Source organism: Sinocyclocheilus grahami, unplaced genomic scaffold (genome assembly GCF_001515645.1).
Source record: "Sinocyclocheilus grahami isolate Dianchi unplaced genomic scaffold, SAMN03320097.WGS_v1.1 scaffold226.1, whole genome shotgun sequence".
In the NCBI taxonomy this organism is placed as follows: domain Eukaryota; kingdom Metazoa; phylum Chordata; class Actinopteri; order Cypriniformes; family Cyprinidae; genus Sinocyclocheilus; species Sinocyclocheilus grahami.
This window is the reverse complement of record NW_015505405.1, coordinates 875,466-897,032: the sequence shown is the minus strand read 5'-3', so window position 1 is coordinate 897,032 and position 21,567 is coordinate 875,466. Positions and strand designations below refer to the sequence as shown.

Here is a 21,567-nt window from a genome sequence, read left to right as displayed (position 1 = left end):
CTTGTTTCTGTTGTGTTGTGCTAATTTTGTTGCGTTGCGGCTTGTTCCTGTTGTGTTATGCTAATTTTGTTGTGTTGCTGCTTGTTTTTGTTGTGTTGTGAAGATTTTGTTGTGTTGCTACTTGTTTCCGTTGTGTTGTGCTAATTTTGTTGTGTTGCAGCTTGTTTTTGTTGTGTTGTGCTAATTTCATTCTGTTGCGGCTTGTTTCCTTTGTGTTGTGAAGATTTTGTTGTGTTGTGCACTACTGGGTCACCATATGTATGACATATAATTGTGAAAAATATATGTTTGTATATGTATATGCAAGAAAATTAGCACGGTATATTAGATTATACATAACATTAATATTTTCTTAATGGTTTCTTTTCTTACTTCAGGGGCCTGAATAAACAAGGATATCAGTGTCGGCGTAAGTAATTTTTTTCACATCCTCATTGCTGTTCCAGTTCCTATACAAGTTTCCACTGAATCAGTGTCAGGACTCTACCTACACACTTCACTCTTTTTTCCCAGAATGCAATGCTGCCATCCATAAAAAGTGTATCGACAAAGTCATCGCCAAATGCACAGGCTCAGCAGTAAACAGTAAAGAAACCATGGTAAATACAAGGTTCTTGTTCACCCTTTAATTCAATCACATCAAGCACACAAAGTGTTTTGTTTTGTTTTTCTCACAAAAGGGTTTTTGCGCCCTGAATTTACAGTAAGTCAGAGACCTTTAGACATTTTGTGCAACTTTAAGCTCATTATAGTTTCAGCAAAGCTTTAGTAATCTGCAGATGAATGCATAATTATAAATATTTAAGAAAATGAATCATCTTTTTGTCGCAGACTCCTTCCTCTTTCAGTAATTGGTAGATGCCACAAAACAGTCTTTCCACACTTTACTGAGTCACACTGAAAATAACGAATGGCGTTTTGGACATTTTCCTTGTTGACCTGGTGTGTCAGTGTGTGTACAGTATGTTTTCCAGACTAAATCTGTGTATACGTGTGTTCCAGATCCATAAGGAACGTTTTAAGATTGACATGCCTCACAGGTTTAAAGTGTATAACTACATGAGCCCGACATTCTGTGAGCACTGTGGAACCTTGTTGTGGGGTCTTGCTCGGCAGGGCCTTAAATGTGAAGGTGATTCATTATACAACCACATGCCAACTATGAATGTCTAAGGGTCATTCTGTGAAAGGATCATTCTGTGTTTTTCCATTTTGAAAAGGTGATTTTTGAAGTAAATATCTATAGTATTCTATCTAAAAAGGTGTTTAAATAATGTAATTATTAAAAAAAAAATAGATGGCACAACACATACACACACAAACATATATACATACATATACATATGTTAGGACATAACTCTGTTTTAATGAATACATTAAAGTCTTTTTTCCAATTTTATTTTTTTAATCTGATATTTAGCAAACTGATAAAAAGAAAGAAAAACATTTGCTTGTTCACTTACAGAAAATATGATGTCTTTTTTAAATTAAATCATTTTAAAATTGTTAAAAGGGTGAAGATAATATGGAAACAGAGTTGATATGCAACCTTTTTAATAATAAATAAAGAGAATAAAGACAAAGCGTTAAATAAAAATAAAGTTACTAAATTATACAAGTTATACAAGATATATTAAAGTTGAGCTATGAGTTGACCATGAGCTATTGAATTTTAAAATATGTTTTTAAACATATACTATATAAGGAACTTTAATCAAGGACGCAAATGTCACTGTTTTGTAGAATGACCCCTAAACATTCATAAGGCCTGTTTTATCAAATCAAATGTAGTTTTTCTATAATCATGTTTTATATAGGTTTTATTTTTTTCAAAATGTTAGACACATTTCAGTTTAACGTTTTGAACATTTTCTCTTACTGCAGAGTGTGGCATGAACGTTCACCATAAATGTCAGAGGAAAGTAGCAAACCTTTGTGGCGTCAACCAGAAGCTAATGGCAGAGGCCCTGGCTATGATTGAGAGCACTCAACAGGTTGGAACACACACATATTATGAACTACAGATGCTACGCAGACTGACACAAGCATGTAGCAAATGTCACGGCATTTACTGTTGTTTGGCAAATTTCAGTGGATGAAATCCAGTCATTTCGATAGGAATCCACATGTTTGGGAGTTTTGCGTGAGAGCAAAATATTTCTTCAGGCAGTTTTTACAAAGGGTTCAAGTTGGCTTACCTACCTAACAGCACATCGGTTTAATGGCACAAATATTTGAAAGTAACTCTGTCGCCCCCTTGAGTACTGGAGTAGGTTACACGCTTCATGGGTAGCCATTTTATTTAAGGGGTAGTTCACCCAAAAAATTAAATACTGTCATCATGTTGTTCCAAACCTGTATGACTTTCTTCTGCTAAATACAGAAGAAGATATTTTGAAGAATGTGGATAACCAAACCAAGTTTCTGGTCCCCATTTACTTCCATAGTATTTTATTTTTCCATACAAATTAAGTCAGTGGGAACCATTAACTGTTTGGTTACCCACATTCTTCAAAATACCGTCTTTTCTGTTCAACAAAACAGAAAGAATCTTCTATAGTTTTGGAACAACTTGAGGGTGAGTAAATGAAAGCATTTTCATTATTTGTTGAACTATTTCTTTAACAATCCACTCTCTCAACCAGTATACTAATATTGCAAAAGACTTGCCATGCACATTTTATTCCAATGGAGTTCGTTATTAGCATATTGCTAAGCTAACAATGTAATGTCCTAATAAACATACAAAATAAATACCACACAAATATTGGGCAAAATAGACCAGTTCAAGTAGAATAACAATTTCTGGGCTATCTGTTTACACCAATTCGCCATACTGAATTAAACTTTTCACTGAGCTCAATGCAATACAAGATAAAGCAAAAACGGCAGTTATGTACAATAGGACCACATGCTAGCAATGCTATAGAGTACGTTTTTTTGTCTAACTCAATATAGTACACATGACATGAATGACCTAGATTATCATGTGATGCAGGTTGTTTAATCTGATCGGATGTGTGCGTTTCTTTCCATAGCAGGCTCGCAGCTCTCGGGATAATGAGATTGCTGGTCGAGAGGGTCCAGTGGGCGTAAGTCAGGCAGGGGTCACTAGAGAGCCTTCAGGCCGCTTACCAATATCGCCCCTCACGCCTGCACCACCTCTACCACGCAAAGGTAAATATAACATATGCAAAAATAACATATTCACAATTCTGAACAGATTTGAAGGCCGAACTTATTACTAACTAAAGATTCATTTAATTCAAATTACTTTAGAAAGAGAGACGGGAAGTCTGTCTCAGTCAGCTACAGAGTTCAGTATCAAGTACGCTGCATTGGGAGTTGGCCATTTCTTGAGTTTAAACATTATCAAAATTCTTTCAGTTTACCGGAACATGCCCACTCTAGAAATTACCAGAAACGAGCTTATAAGGAACTAGGTAGCGATTGAAAGGAAGTAGACACTGAACTGGCTTCAAAGCTAAAATAACAGTAGATTCCAGTGAAACCTGACATTAGCATATTGCTTAGCTAACAATGTCATAAGCACAAAAATTATATACCGCCCAAACACAAAGGGTAAAACATTTCATTTTAATTAAATGGAACTATTTTCTGTCAATATTTTACAGTAATGGATGTAACTTTCTGTAACATTCTCTGACATAATCCACCATAACTGAGCATTCTGCAATTGACCTATCTGATAAACATATGTGAGATACAGTCTTATCATATAGCCAGAATGACTTATGAAGCATAATTTATAATTTATTATCTTCCATTTGCAACAGACTTTGCATCTGAAGCATGCTTACGGTGCCTAAAATTTATTGGACTGACTGATGACTGATTGATTGATTTAATGGATTAATTCTTGGTTCCTCCCTACAGAGCATCAAGGTATTTCATGGGACACTCCAGCTGAGGGCCACAGGCCAAGTCTTGAACAGTCTGAACCCTTGTACGCCACCCCACGCAAAGAGCACCACAAATTCAACCTAGATAATTTTACTCTACATAAGATGCTGGGCAAGGGAAGCTTTGGAAAGGTAAGAATAGTGTATTCAACTCACAGCAAACACATCACAGCAGTGAATTTCCATTTAAAATACAGTATATAGCCTACCAATGTTTGAAATGACTGGCCTAGAAATGAGACATCCTTTGATTCCATGGGTCAAGCCGATATAAATAACAAATCTGTAACGAATAACCATTGTGAGGATGCCAAACAGGAAATTAAACAGAATCTTGGCAAAACTTTGCCATATTGAAACTAAACATGGTAACTGTTTGCAAGACTACGTCCTGAGTGTACCTGGCCAATTTGGATATGGATTTGGATGTTTTTAATAATTTAAGGAACTAGCTTTGGTAACATTCATGGACAGCTGTTATATATGGCATAACTGAATTAGGCAGAACAAGACAACAGCCTATTAAACTACATTTTGGAACATCATTCTGGATGCATACTCATGCACATAAGCAAGATTTATAGAGAATTACATATGTGTTGTAGGTATTCCTGGCTGAGCTGAAAGGCGCAGGGCAGTTTTTTGCAGTAAAGGCCCTGAAGAAAGATGTTGTTTTGATGGATGATGATGTTGAATGCACTATGGTGGAGAGGAGAGTGCTGTCTCTGGCCTGGGAACACCCCTTCCTCACACACCTCTACTGCACCTTCCAGACCAAGGTAACACACTCCGACACACTTAGGGATGGGCAGTATCACATATAGGAAAATGTCAATCAGTAGAGATTTTGCTATATATTTGATATGTAACTTGTTTTGTTTTATGGTTTTTAAAACATGGTTATGGTTGAATTTTTTTTTATTAGGTTGAATTTCTTGTAAGGGTCTGCAATAAGAAGGGGCCATTAAAGGGTTAGTTCACCCAAAAATGAAAATGCTGTCTTTATTTACTCACCCTTATGTTGTTCCAAACCCATAGGACCTTTGTTAATCTTCAGAACACAGATTACGATATTTTTCCTGAAATCTGACAGTTCCCTTTCGAGGGAACTTCGAACTGCGGCCTCTAGGGGTCGCTATGGGCAACGCCTTTCAGCGTGACCGGTGTTTGAAGCATATATCTAAAAAAACGACAATAACATTGGCCGGCGACAGCCTATGACGGCATTACCCTCAGGATCAAAGTATAAAAGGGCGCCGGGATAACACGTCATCCTCTTCTTCATCTTCACTGACCGTTTGTTTATGTTAGCGTTAAGCTAAACACGACTAGGAGTGCATGTTCTCTCGCCAGAGGCTTTGCTCTGATACCTGCAGTTTCACACGGCTCGTGAGCTGTGTGTGTGTGTGTGTGTGTGTGTGTGTGTGTGTGTGGTGAAGAGCAAGCGCGTTCAGCTCTCGAGGGAGTTGGATGCGCTCTGTATTCATTGCTTATTTCTTGTGAGGGATAAGCATGAATTAAACGCGCTCACCTCACGAGGAGGCGGTTTGTGCTCATCTTGATGCATTCACAGGACTGCTGAGGGGGATGTGAGTACTTCACCATTTGCCCGAGTTTGTAGGTAGCGTTTGCATGAGTGCGTTCGTCTCTCGCGGGAATAGCGACGCATTCGCGGCAACGGTTTTCATTCTGGCTTGATTTCCGAGGTAATCTGCGGTTGGGCGGAGCATGTTTAGCTCCTGCGGGAGCTGAATGCATGCTGCGCGTTGCGGTCACGGTGAGAACATGGAAAGGATCTGACGGGAAATTTCTCCCTATCAGTAATTTCCTTTTGTTTATATAGGAAGTGATATAGTGTGGATCTGTCTGCAGTTGTTGGACATATGATTTATATCATGTCCTTCTAAAAAAAACAAAGCAGATAACCACATTATACTGCACTCCGGCTTGAAGTAAAAAATAATAATAAAAAGAGCCTTCCATTCCATGTATGCCAACATCGAGGGGATGCGTGAGAATGGTTATGAGAAGATGCCGCCTGCTGAAGAGATGCTGGCCTGCTATCTCTCTATGGGGGAGACATCTTCTCTTAAGGCTCCCTCCCTGCCATCCAAACCCCTCCAGGATGCATCTTGTTTGAATGGCAGGGCATACGTGAGTACGATCCATTTTTATCTACTCTATTGCTAGTTCTTGTGTATTCGATGCTAGCCTTTCTCTGCAGCGCTACTCGGACCTGTTCTGTTTTTCTGACTTGTAGGTTCGACCGATTACAGTGATGGTTTCACTCATCGGTTCTGGTTCCAGGCTGGTGATAGCCTTCATCTTCGGCTTGGACATGCAGCCTGGGCTTCTGAGGAAGCCTCCCAGCATCAGGTCCCCAGTATAACGCTGCAACCTCAGGACTTGCGGTTCCTTCTCGTAGGGGCTAGTACTCTTCTGAGTACATGCTTCGCGATATGCTCCATCCAGCTAGACTTGGAATCAAGTGTTCGAGGGCCGCCTTGATAAACAGTCTTTGTTGAGTAGGTTTAGCCTCCTCTCGCTTAAGAGAGTCATTCTGCTGAGGCCTCCGCTCACCTGAGCTCTGGTTAGACAGTGAAATCAAGTGTTCGGCCCTCTGTGGGGCTGCCTTGATAAACTGTCTTTGTTGAGTAGGTTTGGCCTCCTCTCGCTTAGAGAGTCATTCTTTTGAGGCCTCCGCTCACCTGAGCTCCATCTAGATGGTGACATCAAGTGTACGGACCTTTTTAGGCCGCCTTGATAAACTGTCTTTGTTGAGTAGGTTTGGCCTCCTCTCACTTAGAGAGTCATCCTGCTGAGGCCTCCGCTCACCTGAGCTCCGGCTACAAAGGTAACATCAAGTGTTCTGTCTCTTTTGAGGCCATCCTGATAGTCTGTCTTATGGTTGAGCTGGTTTGGTCTCCTCTCGCTTAGTTGTTCTGTTGAGGCCTCCGTTCACCTGAGCTCCATCTAGATGGTGACATCAAGTGTACGGCCCTTTTTGAGGCCGCCTTGATAAACTGTCATATGGTTGAGTTGGTTTGGCCTCCTCTCACTTAGAGAGTCATCCTGCTGAGTTGGTTTGGCCTCCTCTCACTTAGAGAGTCATCCTGCTGAGTTGGTTTGGCCTCCCCTCACTTAGAGAGTCATCCTGCTGAGGCCTCCGCTCACCTGAGCTCCAGCTAGACTTGGAATCAAGTGTTCGGCCCTCTATAGGGCCGCCTTGATAAAATGTCCTTATGCTGAGTAGGTTTGGCTTCCTCTCGCTTAGAGAGTCATTCTGTTGAGGCCTCCGCTCACCTGAGCTCCGTCTAGATCAGGGGTTTTCAACCTGTGGGGCACCTGTCAAGGGGGGGCGCGAGCATCAGTTAATTCAGAGACGTTCTCTTGAGAATTTATGATGCGGTTCTAGACCCTTTTTAGGTGGGTTTCAGCCCCCCTATCTGTCACCTTAGCCCCCCAAAACGATCTTAATGATCAGGCCAGTGCTGCTTCCTCGAGAAAGTTTTTCATTCTCATGTGTTTTAAGTCTTGTCAGTTTAAACATTAAAGTAATTTTAAGCCATTTAAGCCCAAGACATCTCAATGCGGTACTCACGCACTGTGATAGAGCGTTTCTATGCGCACCGCTCACACACCTGAAGTGCACAAACAGATAGCCTTCTCAGACAGCAGGTGAATACCAATGGCTGTCTTGACAAGTATCCTTGTAAGCACAGTCGGTTATTTTAAGTGAATGTAAACAGTAAAGAAAATATCAACTGTACATCAGTATAACGGATCCGTGCATTTCTTATGTAAATAATGTTAATCAAAAATAGCAAAAGAAAAATTGTTTGCTGCTTTAATAGCTTTAATGGATATTTGCTTTTATGTTAATGTTCATAAAGTAATTCGGTAGGACTATAGTAATACCGGTTGGGGGATGGGGCGCGAGTGAAATTAGACCAACTTGGGGGGGCGCATGTCCTAAAAGGTTGAAAACCCCTGATCTAGATGGTGACATCAAGTGTATGGCCCTTTTTGAGGCCGCCTTGATAAATTATCATATGGTTGAGTTGGTTTAGCCTCCTCTTCTTAGAGAGTCATTCTGCTGAGGCCTCCGCTCACCTGAGCTCCAGTTAGACAGTGTAATCAGGTGTTCGGCCTTCTGTAGGCCGCCTTGATAAACAGTCCCTCTGTTGAGTAGGTCTGGCCTCCTCTCATTTAGACAGTTTATCTGTTGAGGCCTCCGCTCACCAGAGCTCCAGTTAGACAGTGTAATCAGGTGTTCGGTCTTCTGTAGACCACCTTGATAGTTAGTCTCACTTAGACCACTCACTGGAGCACCAACTAGATGGTGACAAAGTGTGAGGCCCTTTTTGAGGCCGTCCTGATAGTCGGTCTTATGGTTGAGTTGGTTTGGCCTCCTCTTGCTTAGTCGTTCTGCTGAGGCCTCCGCTCACCTGAGCTCCGGCTACAAAGGTAACATCAAGTGTTCTGTCTCTTTTGAGGCCATCCTGATAGTCTGTCTTATGGTTGAGCTGGTTTGGTCTCCTCTCGCTTAGTTGTTCTGTTGAGGCCTCCGTTCACCTGAGCTCCATCTAGATGGTGACATCAAGTGTACGGTCCTTTTTAGGCCGCCTTGATAAGCTGTCATATTGGTTGAGTTGGTTTAGCCTCTTCTCACTTAGAGAGTCATTCTGCTGAGGCCTCCGCTCACCTGAGCTCCAGCTAGACTTGGAATCAAGTGTTCGGCCCTCTGTAGGGCCGCCTTGACAAAAGGTCCTTATGCTGAGTAGGTTTGGCCTCCTCTCACTTAGAGAGTCGTTCTGCTGAGGCCTCCGCTCACCTGAGCTCTGGTTAGACAGTGTAATGAAGTGTTCGGCCCTCTGTAGGGCCGCCTTGATAAACAGTCTTTATGTTGAGTAGGTTTGGCCTCCTCTCATTTAGAGTGTTAATCTGCTGAGGCCTCTGGTCACCTGAGCTCCAGTTAGACAGTGTAATTAAGTGTTTGGCCCTCTGTAGGCCTCCTTGATAGTTAAGTCTCGCTTAGACCATTCAGAATCTGGCAGGTGCAAACTACTCATTTCTCACCCTGAGGGATCTCCAGAGATTTTAATCGTTTCTTATCCTTCATGCACGTTCTCTGAGCTAGAGATCCTCTCACAGAGGCATTGAGGCGCTCAATGCTCCATAGACGGTCGGGCCCGTAGGTCTTCACTGTCACACTGCCCTTATGGTTGAACCAGTAATCGCCCCTCTGCGGAGTGGGCTGGAATACACTGCATTCCCTGAGGTAAGAGGGATTTGTGTTTCTGTGGAAACCCCTCTTTTGTGCTTCTGCTCTGAGGAGCAGTAAGCTCTATATGCATGAATGGTTATTGGGTCCCGCTATTTCTTCAGATTCTATCGGGTTTGGTTATATGGGACCGACATGAGACCATTTCCAGCTGCACATCAGAAAGTTGTCTTTGAGCCTGATTGAGTGTCTGAGGACTTATAATTCGGAATATAAATCCATGCTATGGTAAGTGCACACGCTAAGTTTCTGTGCTCTTTCTAAAATCCACATTGTGGTAAGTGCACGCTAAGGTAAGGGTTACACGACTGTCAGTCTCGTTCCCTTTCTCAGAGTTGTCTTAGGCCCCGGTTCTCGCCTTGGGCTCCACTTAACTAATGTATCTCTGTTGATACATTTCTGAGCAGGGTGTTGCTACCTAAGATCTGTCGAGTCAGTTCCTTGAGCAGGTTTATTCAGAACCGGTGGTAGCCCCCCTGGGTGGCAGGCCAGGATCTGGTGTGGTTTTTTAGACACCTGGTCGTATCCCCTTAAAGGAATCTCTTTCTTCTGATTCCAAGCCTTGAGCTCTGCCCTAGGCTTGGGCCTCCTAGCCCAGCCCTTAACAGTAGGTTCTTTTAGGGTATGCAGCTCAGGCCCTTGGCCGAAGGGGATAATTGACAGCCGTCAAGACGTCCTTTGGGGCAACTCCCATGGTTATGGGAGAGTAGTACTTAGTGCTCGCCATGGTTTTCTGGCATGCACTCCCCTCAGCATGGTGGTGTGGGTATACCATTCCCCATAGCGACCCCTAGAGGATGCAGTTCGAAGTTCCCTCGAAAGGGAATGTCTCAGGTCAATTATGTAACCATGGTTCCCTGAGAAGGGATTGAGACACTGCATCCTCTACTTTCCTTACCATGCTGCGGACATAAGCTTCAGACGAAGAAGTGGATGATGTGTTATCCCAGCGTCCTTTTATACTGTGATTGCGCAGGTTAATGCCGTCATAGGCTGTCGCGGACCAATGTTATTGTAGTTTTTTAGATATATGCTTCAGACACCGGTCACGCTGAAAGGCGTTCCCCATAGCAACCCCTAGAGGACGCAGTGTCTCGTTACCTTCTCAGGGAACCATGGTTACATACGTAACCTGAGACGTTTTCTGACCCTCCATAGACAGCAACACAACTGAAATGTTCAAGACCCAGAAAGGTAGTAAGGACATCATTAAAATAGTCCATGTGACATCAGTGGTTCAACCGTAATGTTATGAAGCTACTAGAATACTTTTTGTGCACAAAGAAAACTAAAATAATGACTTTATTTGACGATTTCTTCTCTTTCGTGTCAGTCTTCGACACACTTTCACGAGAGTAGCAAGACGCATGAGTGTGCATTCCTCTGCTTTTAAACAAGTGTTCATAACATTATGGTTAAACATAACATTAAACACAATGTCCTTACTACCTTTCTGGGCCATATAATGTTTCAGTTGCATTGCTGTCTATGCAGGGTCAGAAAGCTCTCTTTCTAAAATATCTTAATTTGTGTTCTGAAAATGAACAAAGGTCTTACGGATTTAGAACAACATGAAGGTGAGTAATTAATGACAGAATTGTATATAGTAATACTGTAATAATACTGTATATAGTGAATAAATTATAAAAATAGTATTATATTTATAAACTTTTGTTCAAGGCCTATGAATTCAAGTAATGGCCCTGAAATACTACAATATAAGATTCTGGACATTCCTCCCACCCCATGACACACACTGAGTCACTCTCGCATACTGAAGAAAAGGTGTTTTGTTTGGCCGGACTGCACTGATCCGTTTTTGTATTGGTCTCTAAAGGAAAATCTTTTCTTTGTAATGGAGTACTTAAATGGGGGCGACTTAATGTTCCACATCCAGGCCTGCCACAGATTTGACCTCCCACGGACCATGTGAGACTCATATGCAGCCCCCACGAACACATTTTAAAAGCAGAGACTCTGCCTACTCTTCTTTTCTCTGGGTTTCACTCTCTTACACCTCCTCTATGCTCTCTGTCAATAGGTTCTATGCAGCTGAGATCGTTTGTGGGCTGCAGTTTCTACATTCTAAAGGCATTGTGTACAGGTATACACTACTGTGGAAACTATATTACATAAAATATGAGCTAAAAGTGTGTTGATAGACAGATATTTCAATATTGCCATATATTTATATGCATATTATGCCTCCACAGAGATCTTAAGCTGGATAACATTTTGCTAGACATCGATGGTCACATCAAAATCGCCGATTTTGGCATGTGTAAAGAGAACATTTTTGGAGAAGCTAGAACGTGCACCTTCTGTGGAACACCAGACTACATCGCTCCTGAGGTGAGGATCGCTACCACATTTACTATAGTTAATATATATATTATTATTATTTTTAATTGTTTACATGTAAAAAATGATTGCACAAAATAATAAATACAAATGTACACTGTATGTTTCACAGATTCTGCTTGGGCAGAAATATGGGACTTCTGTAGACTGGTGGTCATTTGGTGTCCTTCTTTATGAGATGTTGATTGGCCAGTCCCCATTTCATGGCCATGACGAGGAAGAGCTGTTTCAGTCGATTCGCACAGATGACCCGTGCTACCCACGCTGGTTAACTAGAGACGCACGGGACATTCTTGTAAAGGTATGTCAGAGTTAATGTTAAATAGAAGAATGCTTTACTCTGATTTGTGGGTCTCAATCGGTTATAACTGGGTTTTCTGAATGGTTCTAGCTATTTGTCCGGGAACCAGAGCGAAGGCTGGGTGTGAAAGGAAATATACGACAGCATGCTTTCTTCAGAGACACAGACTGGAACGCACTAGAGAAACGACAGGTGGAGCCGCCCTTCAGGCCTACTGTGGTAAGTTCATCACTGCCGTAAAAAAAATACTGTTGTTCCGTTCCAAAACCTAATGAGCTGCCTACCTAGATAACATTTTAAAGATAACCACGCTCTCCGTGCATAAGCTGTTGCAAGATGAATTGCATCTTTTAAAATGCAATCCCAGAATGCGACAGGTTCAGTGAAAAAATAATCAGAAAGATTGCAGAATAGTTGATTAATCTGATTATGTTCTGATTCTGAAAATCTGATTATTACAGATTTTTTTTTTTTTAAGTTTCAATGTCCAAAATGTTTTTTGTTTTTTTTTGCCACATATGCCTTAAATAGCTTTCTAGCCAAGAAAACTTTTTATATACACACGCACACTTTTTCGGTAGTGACAGGAATGCTTTGGTAGCAACCACATCGCATTACAGAATTTTAACTCACATACTAAAATACTACTAAAACATACTAAAATACAAAAAAAATTGCATAACTGTACTAAAATTTTGTTTATTTCCCCCAAATATGAGCATTAGGTGTTCCCTTTTGTCACTACCGAAACAATGATGACATGTTTCAGTAGTGACTGTTTCGATAGTGACAATTCTATGGGATAATACCCCCAAAAAACAAAGATGTCCTTACCAAAACTCCACCAAATGTTTCGGTAGTGACTGTTTCGGTAGTGACAATTCTATGGGATAATACCCCCATAAAACAAAGATGTCCTTACCAAAACTCCACCAAATGTTTCGGTAGTGACCGTTTCGGTAGTGACAATTCTATGGGATAACACCCAAAAAAAAACAAAGATGTCATTACCAAAACTCCACCAAATGTTTCGGTAGTGACAATTCTATGGGATAACACCCCAAAAAAAACAAAGATGCCATTACTAGGGATGTTCATTTTAACCGGTTAACCGACCGTAAGAATTTTGACAGATTAATACAATCAGTTAAACGGTTTAAAAAGTCATTTAATTATTTATTTTTTCAGTAATTTATCAAAATATTTAAAAAGGTTTGCTGCATGGTTAAAATATGCTATGCGTATAAAAAAAATAGTTTTTTTAGGGGGGTGGAAAACAAGTCACGTATAAGTTTTATACGTTTTTTATTTCATTCAGAAATAGGCCTAATGCCGACGCGAAATGTTTACAAACATTATAATAAACACTGTAAACATAGCTAGGCTATTGTAGTTCCCATCACTCTACAACAAATCCTTTCAATTAACAGTATTTAGAAAAGAACAAGAAGTAAAAATATAAGAAGCTATAGCAATATAAACGACAAGCCAAAATGAATTCATTTAGGCTAAAACGAAACTGAAATCAACGTTGGGTCTCTCATTCCACACAAAGTCAAATGTTTCCGTATTCGCGATGTATTTGAATGGCAAATTATTATTTATTATGTAGCCTACTTCACTCGCGTTCCAATATCCACATAAAACAAAATGTTTTGCATAACATTATTATGATAATGAACAGGCTGCATTGTCAAGGTAGCGATGCTTAACTGAGTGCACGCATGCGGCGCCGACGCAATCACAATTTTTTCCTTCTAACAGTGGAAGAAACTGCTCCTTTTAGTCCTAAAGATAATCGGAATTGTAAAAGGTTTGCCTTTATTTGTGTACATTCACAATAAAACAAATCTTTGTGCTTTTGTAAAATAAGCCTAAAGAAAAATTGGATGTCGCTTTCTGCCGTCTGTTTCCTTTCGCACAGCACAAAAATGAACCTATGCTCTGCATATAGGCTACTTGTTGCATAGTTTTTCTTTCATTTTCTTAATTTATTATTTAAGTGAAAATATGTTTCTCGTATAGGCCTATTTATTCGTTATATAGGCTATAGGCTATATACTGCGTATATGAAGACCATGTGAATCCTCATGTTCTGTTGTTTGCTGCTTTTTGCGCATGTAAAAATAATCCTTGGGAAACAAATGTTCGCACTTTTTAACGGGTCACAGACACTTATCCTTTCTAATTTAATTCAACTCTAATTTAAAATAATCTTGTCAGTTAACGGTTAACAATCGGTTAATGAACGTTGGTTGTCGGTTAGGAAAAATAACCAAAATGATCATCCCTAGTCATTACCAAAACTCCACCAAATGTTTCGGTAGTGATTGTTTCAGTAGTGACAATTTTAGATAATTTTGAACCTAGCTCAAAGATGCTAATCAGCACATGGTTAGCTAGCACAGTTCTGAACACTGGTATACATATAAAAACTAAATGTTAGGGAATAACTCTCAAAAACGTGTGCTTAAATTGCAGAAAAAAAGGTGTTCGGTACTGACGTTCCTTAAAGACTTTTGAATACATTTACCTCAAAATGATGAGACCTATCTACTCACACCTTGTAGCTATGAGAGAGGGGGACACAGGAATATTTCCTGACCATACATTTTTGGGTTTAGTTAAAATCAGTGGTAACACTTTACAATAAGGTTCATTAGTTAACATTAGTTAACTACTTTAGTTAACATGAACTAAGCATGAACAATACTTCTACAGCATTTATTAATCTTAATGTTAATTTCAACAGTTACTACTGCATTATTAAAATCAAAGGTTGTGCTTGTTAACATTAGTTAATGTGCTGTGAATTAACATGAACTAACTATGAACAACTGCATTTTCATTAACTAACATTAACAAAGATTAATAAATACTGTAATAAATGTATTTTTCATTGTTTGTTCATGTTAGTTAATACATTAACTAATGGAACCTTATTGTAAAGTGTTACCAAATCAGTCTCGGCCAATAGACTAAAATATACATTGTTTCGGTAGTGACATAAAAAATGCGGGACATTTTTTTTTTTTACACATTTTTCATAATTTACAAAAAAAATAATTATTATATATATATATAAATTTAACTTCACTTTTTAAAAGAATCAAAAAGATACTTTTAAAAACAACAATGGAAAAAAAATACAAACATTTATTCAATATCATTTTCATAAGTTGAAATGTAGGTGTTAGGGTTCGGGACAGCCGCCTCCCAATTGAAAGTATCCAATAAATTATGATTTTATATATATTTAGCGTACTAATATTTTAAATATTATTGTGGGTTTCAATAGATAATAGAGGGATCTTAATAAACATCTAAGACTTGAATACATAAATGCTTTTTAAACGTGTTTTTTGGTTGTGGGACAGCGGTTTGCACCAATTCTGTAGAATATATATATATATATATATATGTGTGTATGTATGTAATTGCAAGGAGATTTATTTTCAATTTTTTAGTTGTCTTGATGAAACTAACAAAAATGTAATATTTGTCCTCATATTTTTGTTTTGGTGACTTGAATGCAATTAATATGTATTGAAACATGAACTTCAGGAATAAAAAAAGCGTTTATGGTTCAGTGTGTTAAACCATTAGAAGATGCATGTCTTTGATTTCCATTAACCACTATTTTAATTATAGAATGTTATTAGAATGTTGCGTTTTTAGCTTAGCAACATGCTAGCATTGAGTATGTTTTTTTGTGGTGTGCAACATTATTGAGAAATGATTACGATGATAAAGATCATTTCAAATGAGTAACTTCTGAGGCTCCATTTGAGTTACGGTAAACAGCAAGGCAACAGCTCACTAGATTTAGGAACAGAGTTGACCTTTGTCTGATACACTAACTCTCTGTTACAGAAATCAGCAAGTGACTGTAGTAACTTCGATAAGGAGTTCATAAACGAGAAGCCTCGACTTTCCGTCACAGACTGTATCATGATCAACAGTGTGGACCAGACCATGTTCAACAACTTCTCCTTCATCAACCCCGCCATGGCCCGTCTCAAGAGCCCCTGACTCACAAACAAACAAAAGACACTTGTGCAAATACTGTGAAAAAGGCCAAAACAAAAGGCAAACACTCACCTGAATAACATATCAGCCTCTAGTCAACCTCAATTATATACAGTATTATATAATATAAGATGTATATTGTTATTATGATATTATTTGGTGCCTCCTTGCCTTTTTGTGAGGTACAATGCAAAAACACACATATGAACTAGCAAAAGAAGAATGTGTTGGTTCTCAAAAACTAACATAAATAAGGTAATAATGAGTAACATATATTGTATTGCCTAATTCAATTTTCTTCTTCAGTTTCCAAATGTACTTAGTGGTTTTTCATTCCTTACCTGAATGAATCATTTTTGAACGAGTTGAAGTGAATGGGGTCTTGTCGCCTCCTACTGGTTTAATGATATAACAGAAAAATCCCCACCGCTACTGCTTAAATGTACAGACTGTCCGGAAATGTAGAATTGTAATCCTTTTATTTTAAATGAACAAACGAGCAAAATAAATTGCCTGGGGTATGTGCAGTGTGTCAAAAATAGAAACGGCACAATGTAGACATTATTAAATGTGAGCGTTAAAGACTGTAATAATTTAAAGATTAGAAAAGATTTGAAAAAATTCATTCGCAGGCCAGTTCGAGGGAGATATATATATATATATATATATTTGACAATAGTGGTGAATTTGATATTTGAATTTGTACTTAAGGTACATCTCATATTGTGATGATTTTATGGTATTTGAAAAGTATTATTACACCAATATACTTGTTTGTTTGTGCATCATTTTATTAGAATGAATATGCTGTGATTATGTGTTCCATACTAAATTCTGAAGGCCTTGTATATTTTGCCACTATGTGAATAGTGGCAAAATATCATTGTGTAGCAAACTTGAAGTTACTGCTCGGTTAGGTTCTTATGTACAAAGTTATATATGAATTCTTGGAAATGAATGTGCGGTGCAAAAACGGAATATATTTAGAGAGACAGGTTCTTTATTACAAAATTATGTTTTCTGTATAGTCAGCATTATCATTTCTTTTGAGACATTTAGAAATTGTTACTTATTATATGATCCTTTCTCGTTATATGTATTATTATTTCACGGTGCATGAAAAATTTAAACCTTGAATAAATTAAGCTGTGCTACAGCAAAGCCATAAACATCAAAGAAAAGCTTATTTCTTGAGTGAGGTCTTTGGGACAAATTATTGGCGCAATTTTTCAGACCAAAGTTATAAATCAGTATTAAGTAACTGAAATGTTGGCAAATCACATTTGGTATAATGTGACTATGACTTGTGAAATCTTTCAGTGTAACATGTCACACCAAATGCTGCTTTATCCCGTTTGTTCACAGAAGCTCCAAAAATCTAATAACACTGGAGGACGTAAGATATTTGATATATTTACACCCTGATGGCTGTATTCTCAGTGTTTGAAACCAACATAGGCTACAAATTCACTGCTAGAAAGAAAAAAAACACGCATTTGCACATTCTGACTTTTATATTCGAACTTTATATTGCATATTCGGACTCAAAACACTAAAGTTACAGAAGTTAAGCCATATAGGGAACACAGATTCAATCAAATCCACAATGGCATCTCAGGTCCACTAGAGGTCAGGATTTTCTTCAGAATTAAACCGGAAAGACAGGAATCACGAGTCAAATGTTTAGCGCACATGACCACTGAGTCATCACAGTCAGGAAAATGACTCAGTGTGCCATGACAATGTGATATAACAGTATTACATGTGATTGCATGGATGCAGTCCATCCAGCACAAGGACAAAACAGCCCCAAATTCTTTAAAGGGACTCTGATTACCGAGAGTGACGGACATAATATTCACTATGGCCACTGGCGCAGAGACAGATTAATGTCTCGACTGTCTTCTTAGGACTAACTTATATTTCACCTTCAGACAACAAATTGCATCACCTTGAACTTGTATAAACTGGCGCACGTTTCCTCGTGACATTTCCCCTACACTACACACCCTGCATACACAGTCCACTCTGATGCTATGCAGGTGTAAGACCATAAATGGCAGTGAATTTCTAGCATGTGCTGTCTGTCTGCTCTCTATTTTCACTTGTCTTATGAATGTTAATATATTTTATTATGTTACATATTGCTTGTTTATGTATGAATGTGCACTTTCAGACCTTTTCGCGTTTAAACAGCCGTATGCTTTAGGTAAATGCTTGTACTTTGCCCGCAACTCTCATGCAAACTCTCTGTCACACCCTGCAAATCACCCTTAACCTGGCATCACATGTATAAAGAGTCGTAGAGTAATTGACTGATTTCCAAGCAGGCTGATTGCTCGGTTTGTATATTCAAAGACTCCATAAACATACACATGCACACAACTCACTCCACTTTGGTCAAGGTTAAACAATGTAGCCATATCACTGCAGCTGAACTACTTGGAGTATTGTGCCATTAAGTCACTTAGGGACAAAGTCTGTCTGTCTGTATATCTATCTATCTATCATCTGTCTGTCTATCTACAGTTAGGTCCATAACAGCTTTATTTTAGCTGTTGACCAAAACATATTCAAGTTGCCGTTATATAATGAATACGGGCTTAAAGTGCACACTCTGAGCTTTAATTTGGAAGTATCATCAAAATTGGAGGAAAGGTTAAGGATTTTCAGCTCTTTAATATGTACCTCCCCCTTTTTCAAGGGACTGTAAGCAATTAGACAATTGACTCAAAAGCTGTTTCATGGACAGATGTGGGCTTTTCCTTGATTATTTCTACATCAATTGAGCAGGTAAAAGGTCTGGAGTTGATTCTAAGTGTGCCATGTGCATTTGGAAGCTGTTGCTGTGAACCAACATCATGCGGTCAAAGGATCTCTCCAAACAAGTGAAAGGCTTCAAAAACAAAACCATCAGAGAGACCGCAGGAACATTAGGAGGGGCCAAATCAACCGTTTAGTACATTCAGAGCTCTGCAACATAAAAAGGACTGGACGTCCACTGAGGACAACAGTGGTGGATGATCGGAGCATCCTTTCCAACCATTATAAAGAAAACCCCTTCCACAACATCCAGCCAAGTGAGGAACACTCTCCAGGAGGTAGACGTGCCACTGTCAAAGTCTACAATCAAGAGAAGACTTCACCAGAGCAAATACAGAGGGTTCACCACAAGCTGCAAACAAGGCCAGACTAGATTCTGCCCAAAAACATCTAAAAAAGCCACAACACTTCGGAAAAAGCATTCTTTGGAAAGCTCATGATCCAAAGCATACAACATCATCTGTGAAACATGGTGGGGCAGTGTGATGGCATGAGCGTGCATGGCTTCCAGTGGCACTGGGTTACTGGTGTTCAATGATGAGGTGACAGAGGACAGAAGCAGCCGGATGAATTCTGAAGTGTATAGGGATATACTCTCTGCCCAGATTCAGCCAAATGGAGCAAAGTTGACTGGGCGACGCTTCATTGTACAAATAGACAATGACCCAAATCATACAGCAAAAGCAACCCAGGAGTTTTTGAAGGTAAAATGTGGAATATTTTCAGCAATGGCCAAGTCAACCTCCTGATCTCAACCTGATTGAGCATGCATTTCACTGGCTGAAGACAAAACTAAAGGCAGAAAGACCCACAAACAAACAACAACTGACGTCAGCTGCAGTAAAGGCCTGGCAAATCATCAGAAAGGAGGAAACCCAGTCTTTGGTGATGCCCATGAGTTCCAGACTTAAGGCAGTCATTGCCTGCAAAGCATTCTCAGCAAAATATTAAAAATAAACATTTTATTTATGATTATATTTATTTGTCCGATTACATTTGAGCCCCTGAAAATGAGGGGACTGTGTAGAAAAATGGTTGTAATTCCTAAGCATTTTATAAAAAATGAAAACTTAAAGTCATCACTTTAATTTCATCTTGTTTCATTTTAATTCTATTCTGGTGGCATACAGAGCCAAAATTATGAAAATTGTGTCAGTGTCCAAATATATATGGACATAACTGTATATATCTGTCTATCTATCGTCTGTCTGTCTGTCTATCTATCTAGAGCTTAGTTGCAGGATATATGGGCAGCTTTAGTTTGAGTTGCTTGATTCAGTGCACGCAGGTTAGCATTCTAGTTGCCATTTGAAAGCGTCACGTACACAATTTGCATGCGACATGGTCAGTGTTTGTGCGCACCTGTACCTGAACGTAGGCATGCACTCCTCTTTGAGTAACTACCTTCTTCATTGTTCAGTCATGATTTCTTACATTCGAATGAGAAATTATTTTATTATATGAGACGAAAATGGAGAACGTGGCATAGGAGGATGTGACAAACTGGCATAGGATGCTGAATGGAATTACATATTTAGATATAACACAACCAGAAAACACAGACTGTGAGGTCTTTATTGTAAGGCTGAAACACTGGCCGCCAGCCAGTGGCATGACGTATGACATGTACTGTATAGGAAGTGATCTATTACTGTTTTCGTGGTAACTGGATTAGGTTTAACATTGAGTGTGCATGATACAAGGGAGGACAACTACTGTACGTGTCAGCTGAACTAGAGGACATGGATTGCCATGAAGGATCAGTATCTCTTAACACACTCATGTAGGTTGAAATAGGAAGTTTGCAATTCTTCATTTAAGGTTCAAAAGGTTACTTGTGAAAGTAGGCACAAAAAAGTGGCAACATGAAGTTCCAAGAACTGTGCTCTCAACTTGTTGCAATACTTTGCAGAGATGACTAACATTCTTAAGTCTTGTCAGTTCAGCAACTCTGGACAAACACTCATTTTAAAACATGTTTAGGAAAAGATACACCAGGAGCATCAGTTTTAACCCATGACTAATACTGGGATTTAAAACACTTTTGTAACATTAAAAGAGGTCCTGGTGATCTCATCCTGAACTTCTTTTATCTCGGTCTGGAAAGTACTGTCGTTTGAAATGGTCTATTACTAGCGACTGGGCCAAACAAAAAAAATCCCATAGATTTACATTGAAGCAGGGAATTGGAAGCAGGTTATTTTTAGGCCAGTAATACCTTAGCAACCATCCAGACCACCCTAAAATTGGCAACTGGATCACAACAAATGAAAAACCACTCTACTCACCTTAGCAGATGCTTAGCAACACCTAACAACACCATGAAAACCACCTAGAATGCCTAGCAAACATCTAAAACATTTAGAAACAAACTAAGTTTGCTAAACTCATTGCAACAAACTAAAAAACACCACTGTATAGCAACACCAAGGGAACACTTACCTGAACAACATGGCAGGAAGCTCTGGATGGTCAAACATCTTCATCATTTTCTTCAAAACAGATTATTTTTATGTGACTCACAGTGGTAAATATTACCCTACAGTACATTTACCATTGTCAGAAACTCAATAACTGGCACATTAGCATTATATTCAGGTATTCTCAGTAAATGTTTTAGTTGCACTGGGTGATAAGACAGTCATCTTGGGATTTATACTGACATCTAGTGGTGTGGGTGCATTGTTAGGCAAACGCTAAAGTTGTTAAATTGTCACTGAAGAAATGTGCTATGTGCAGTGACCTGTTACGTTATTCTGTGAGTGAACGTGTCCGATAAAGGTTTTACAGAGATAAAATGAGTAGTGTTTGGCTGTGCATATGAACAATAACGCTTTTACAGTATT

The 21,567-nt window shown here is 39.1% G+C and overlaps 1 protein-coding gene across 2 annotated transcripts in view; it reads left to right on the top strand.

Annotated features, from left to right (window-relative positions):
* The window catches only part of prkcq (protein kinase C, theta), a 32,652-nt gene extending 16,086 nt beyond the window's left edge, over positions 1-16,566 (top strand). For both annotated transcript variants that reach the window (XM_016287919.1, XM_016287920.1), the window contains 13 exons: positions 378-409; positions 514-599; positions 1,003-1,132; positions 1,885-1,994; positions 3,039-3,177; positions 3,898-4,055; positions 4,529-4,702; positions 11,045-11,136; positions 11,249-11,311; positions 11,421-11,559; positions 11,681-11,869; positions 11,960-12,088; positions 15,743-16,566. In XM_016287919.1, coding sequence (XP_016143405.1) covers positions 378-409; positions 514-599; positions 1,003-1,132; positions 1,885-1,994; positions 3,039-3,177; positions 3,898-4,055; positions 4,529-4,702; positions 11,045-11,136; positions 11,249-11,311; positions 11,421-11,559; positions 11,681-11,869; positions 11,960-12,088; positions 15,743-15,901 — 1,600 coding nt within the window. In that variant the 3' untranslated portion in view covers positions 15,902-16,566. The remainder of the gene's footprint in view (positions 1-377; positions 410-513; positions 600-1,002; positions 1,133-1,884; positions 1,995-3,038; positions 3,178-3,897; positions 4,056-4,528; positions 4,703-11,044; positions 11,137-11,248; positions 11,312-11,420; positions 11,560-11,680; positions 11,870-11,959; positions 12,089-15,742) is intronic.
* Positions 16,567-21,567: the final 5,001 nt, after the last annotated feature.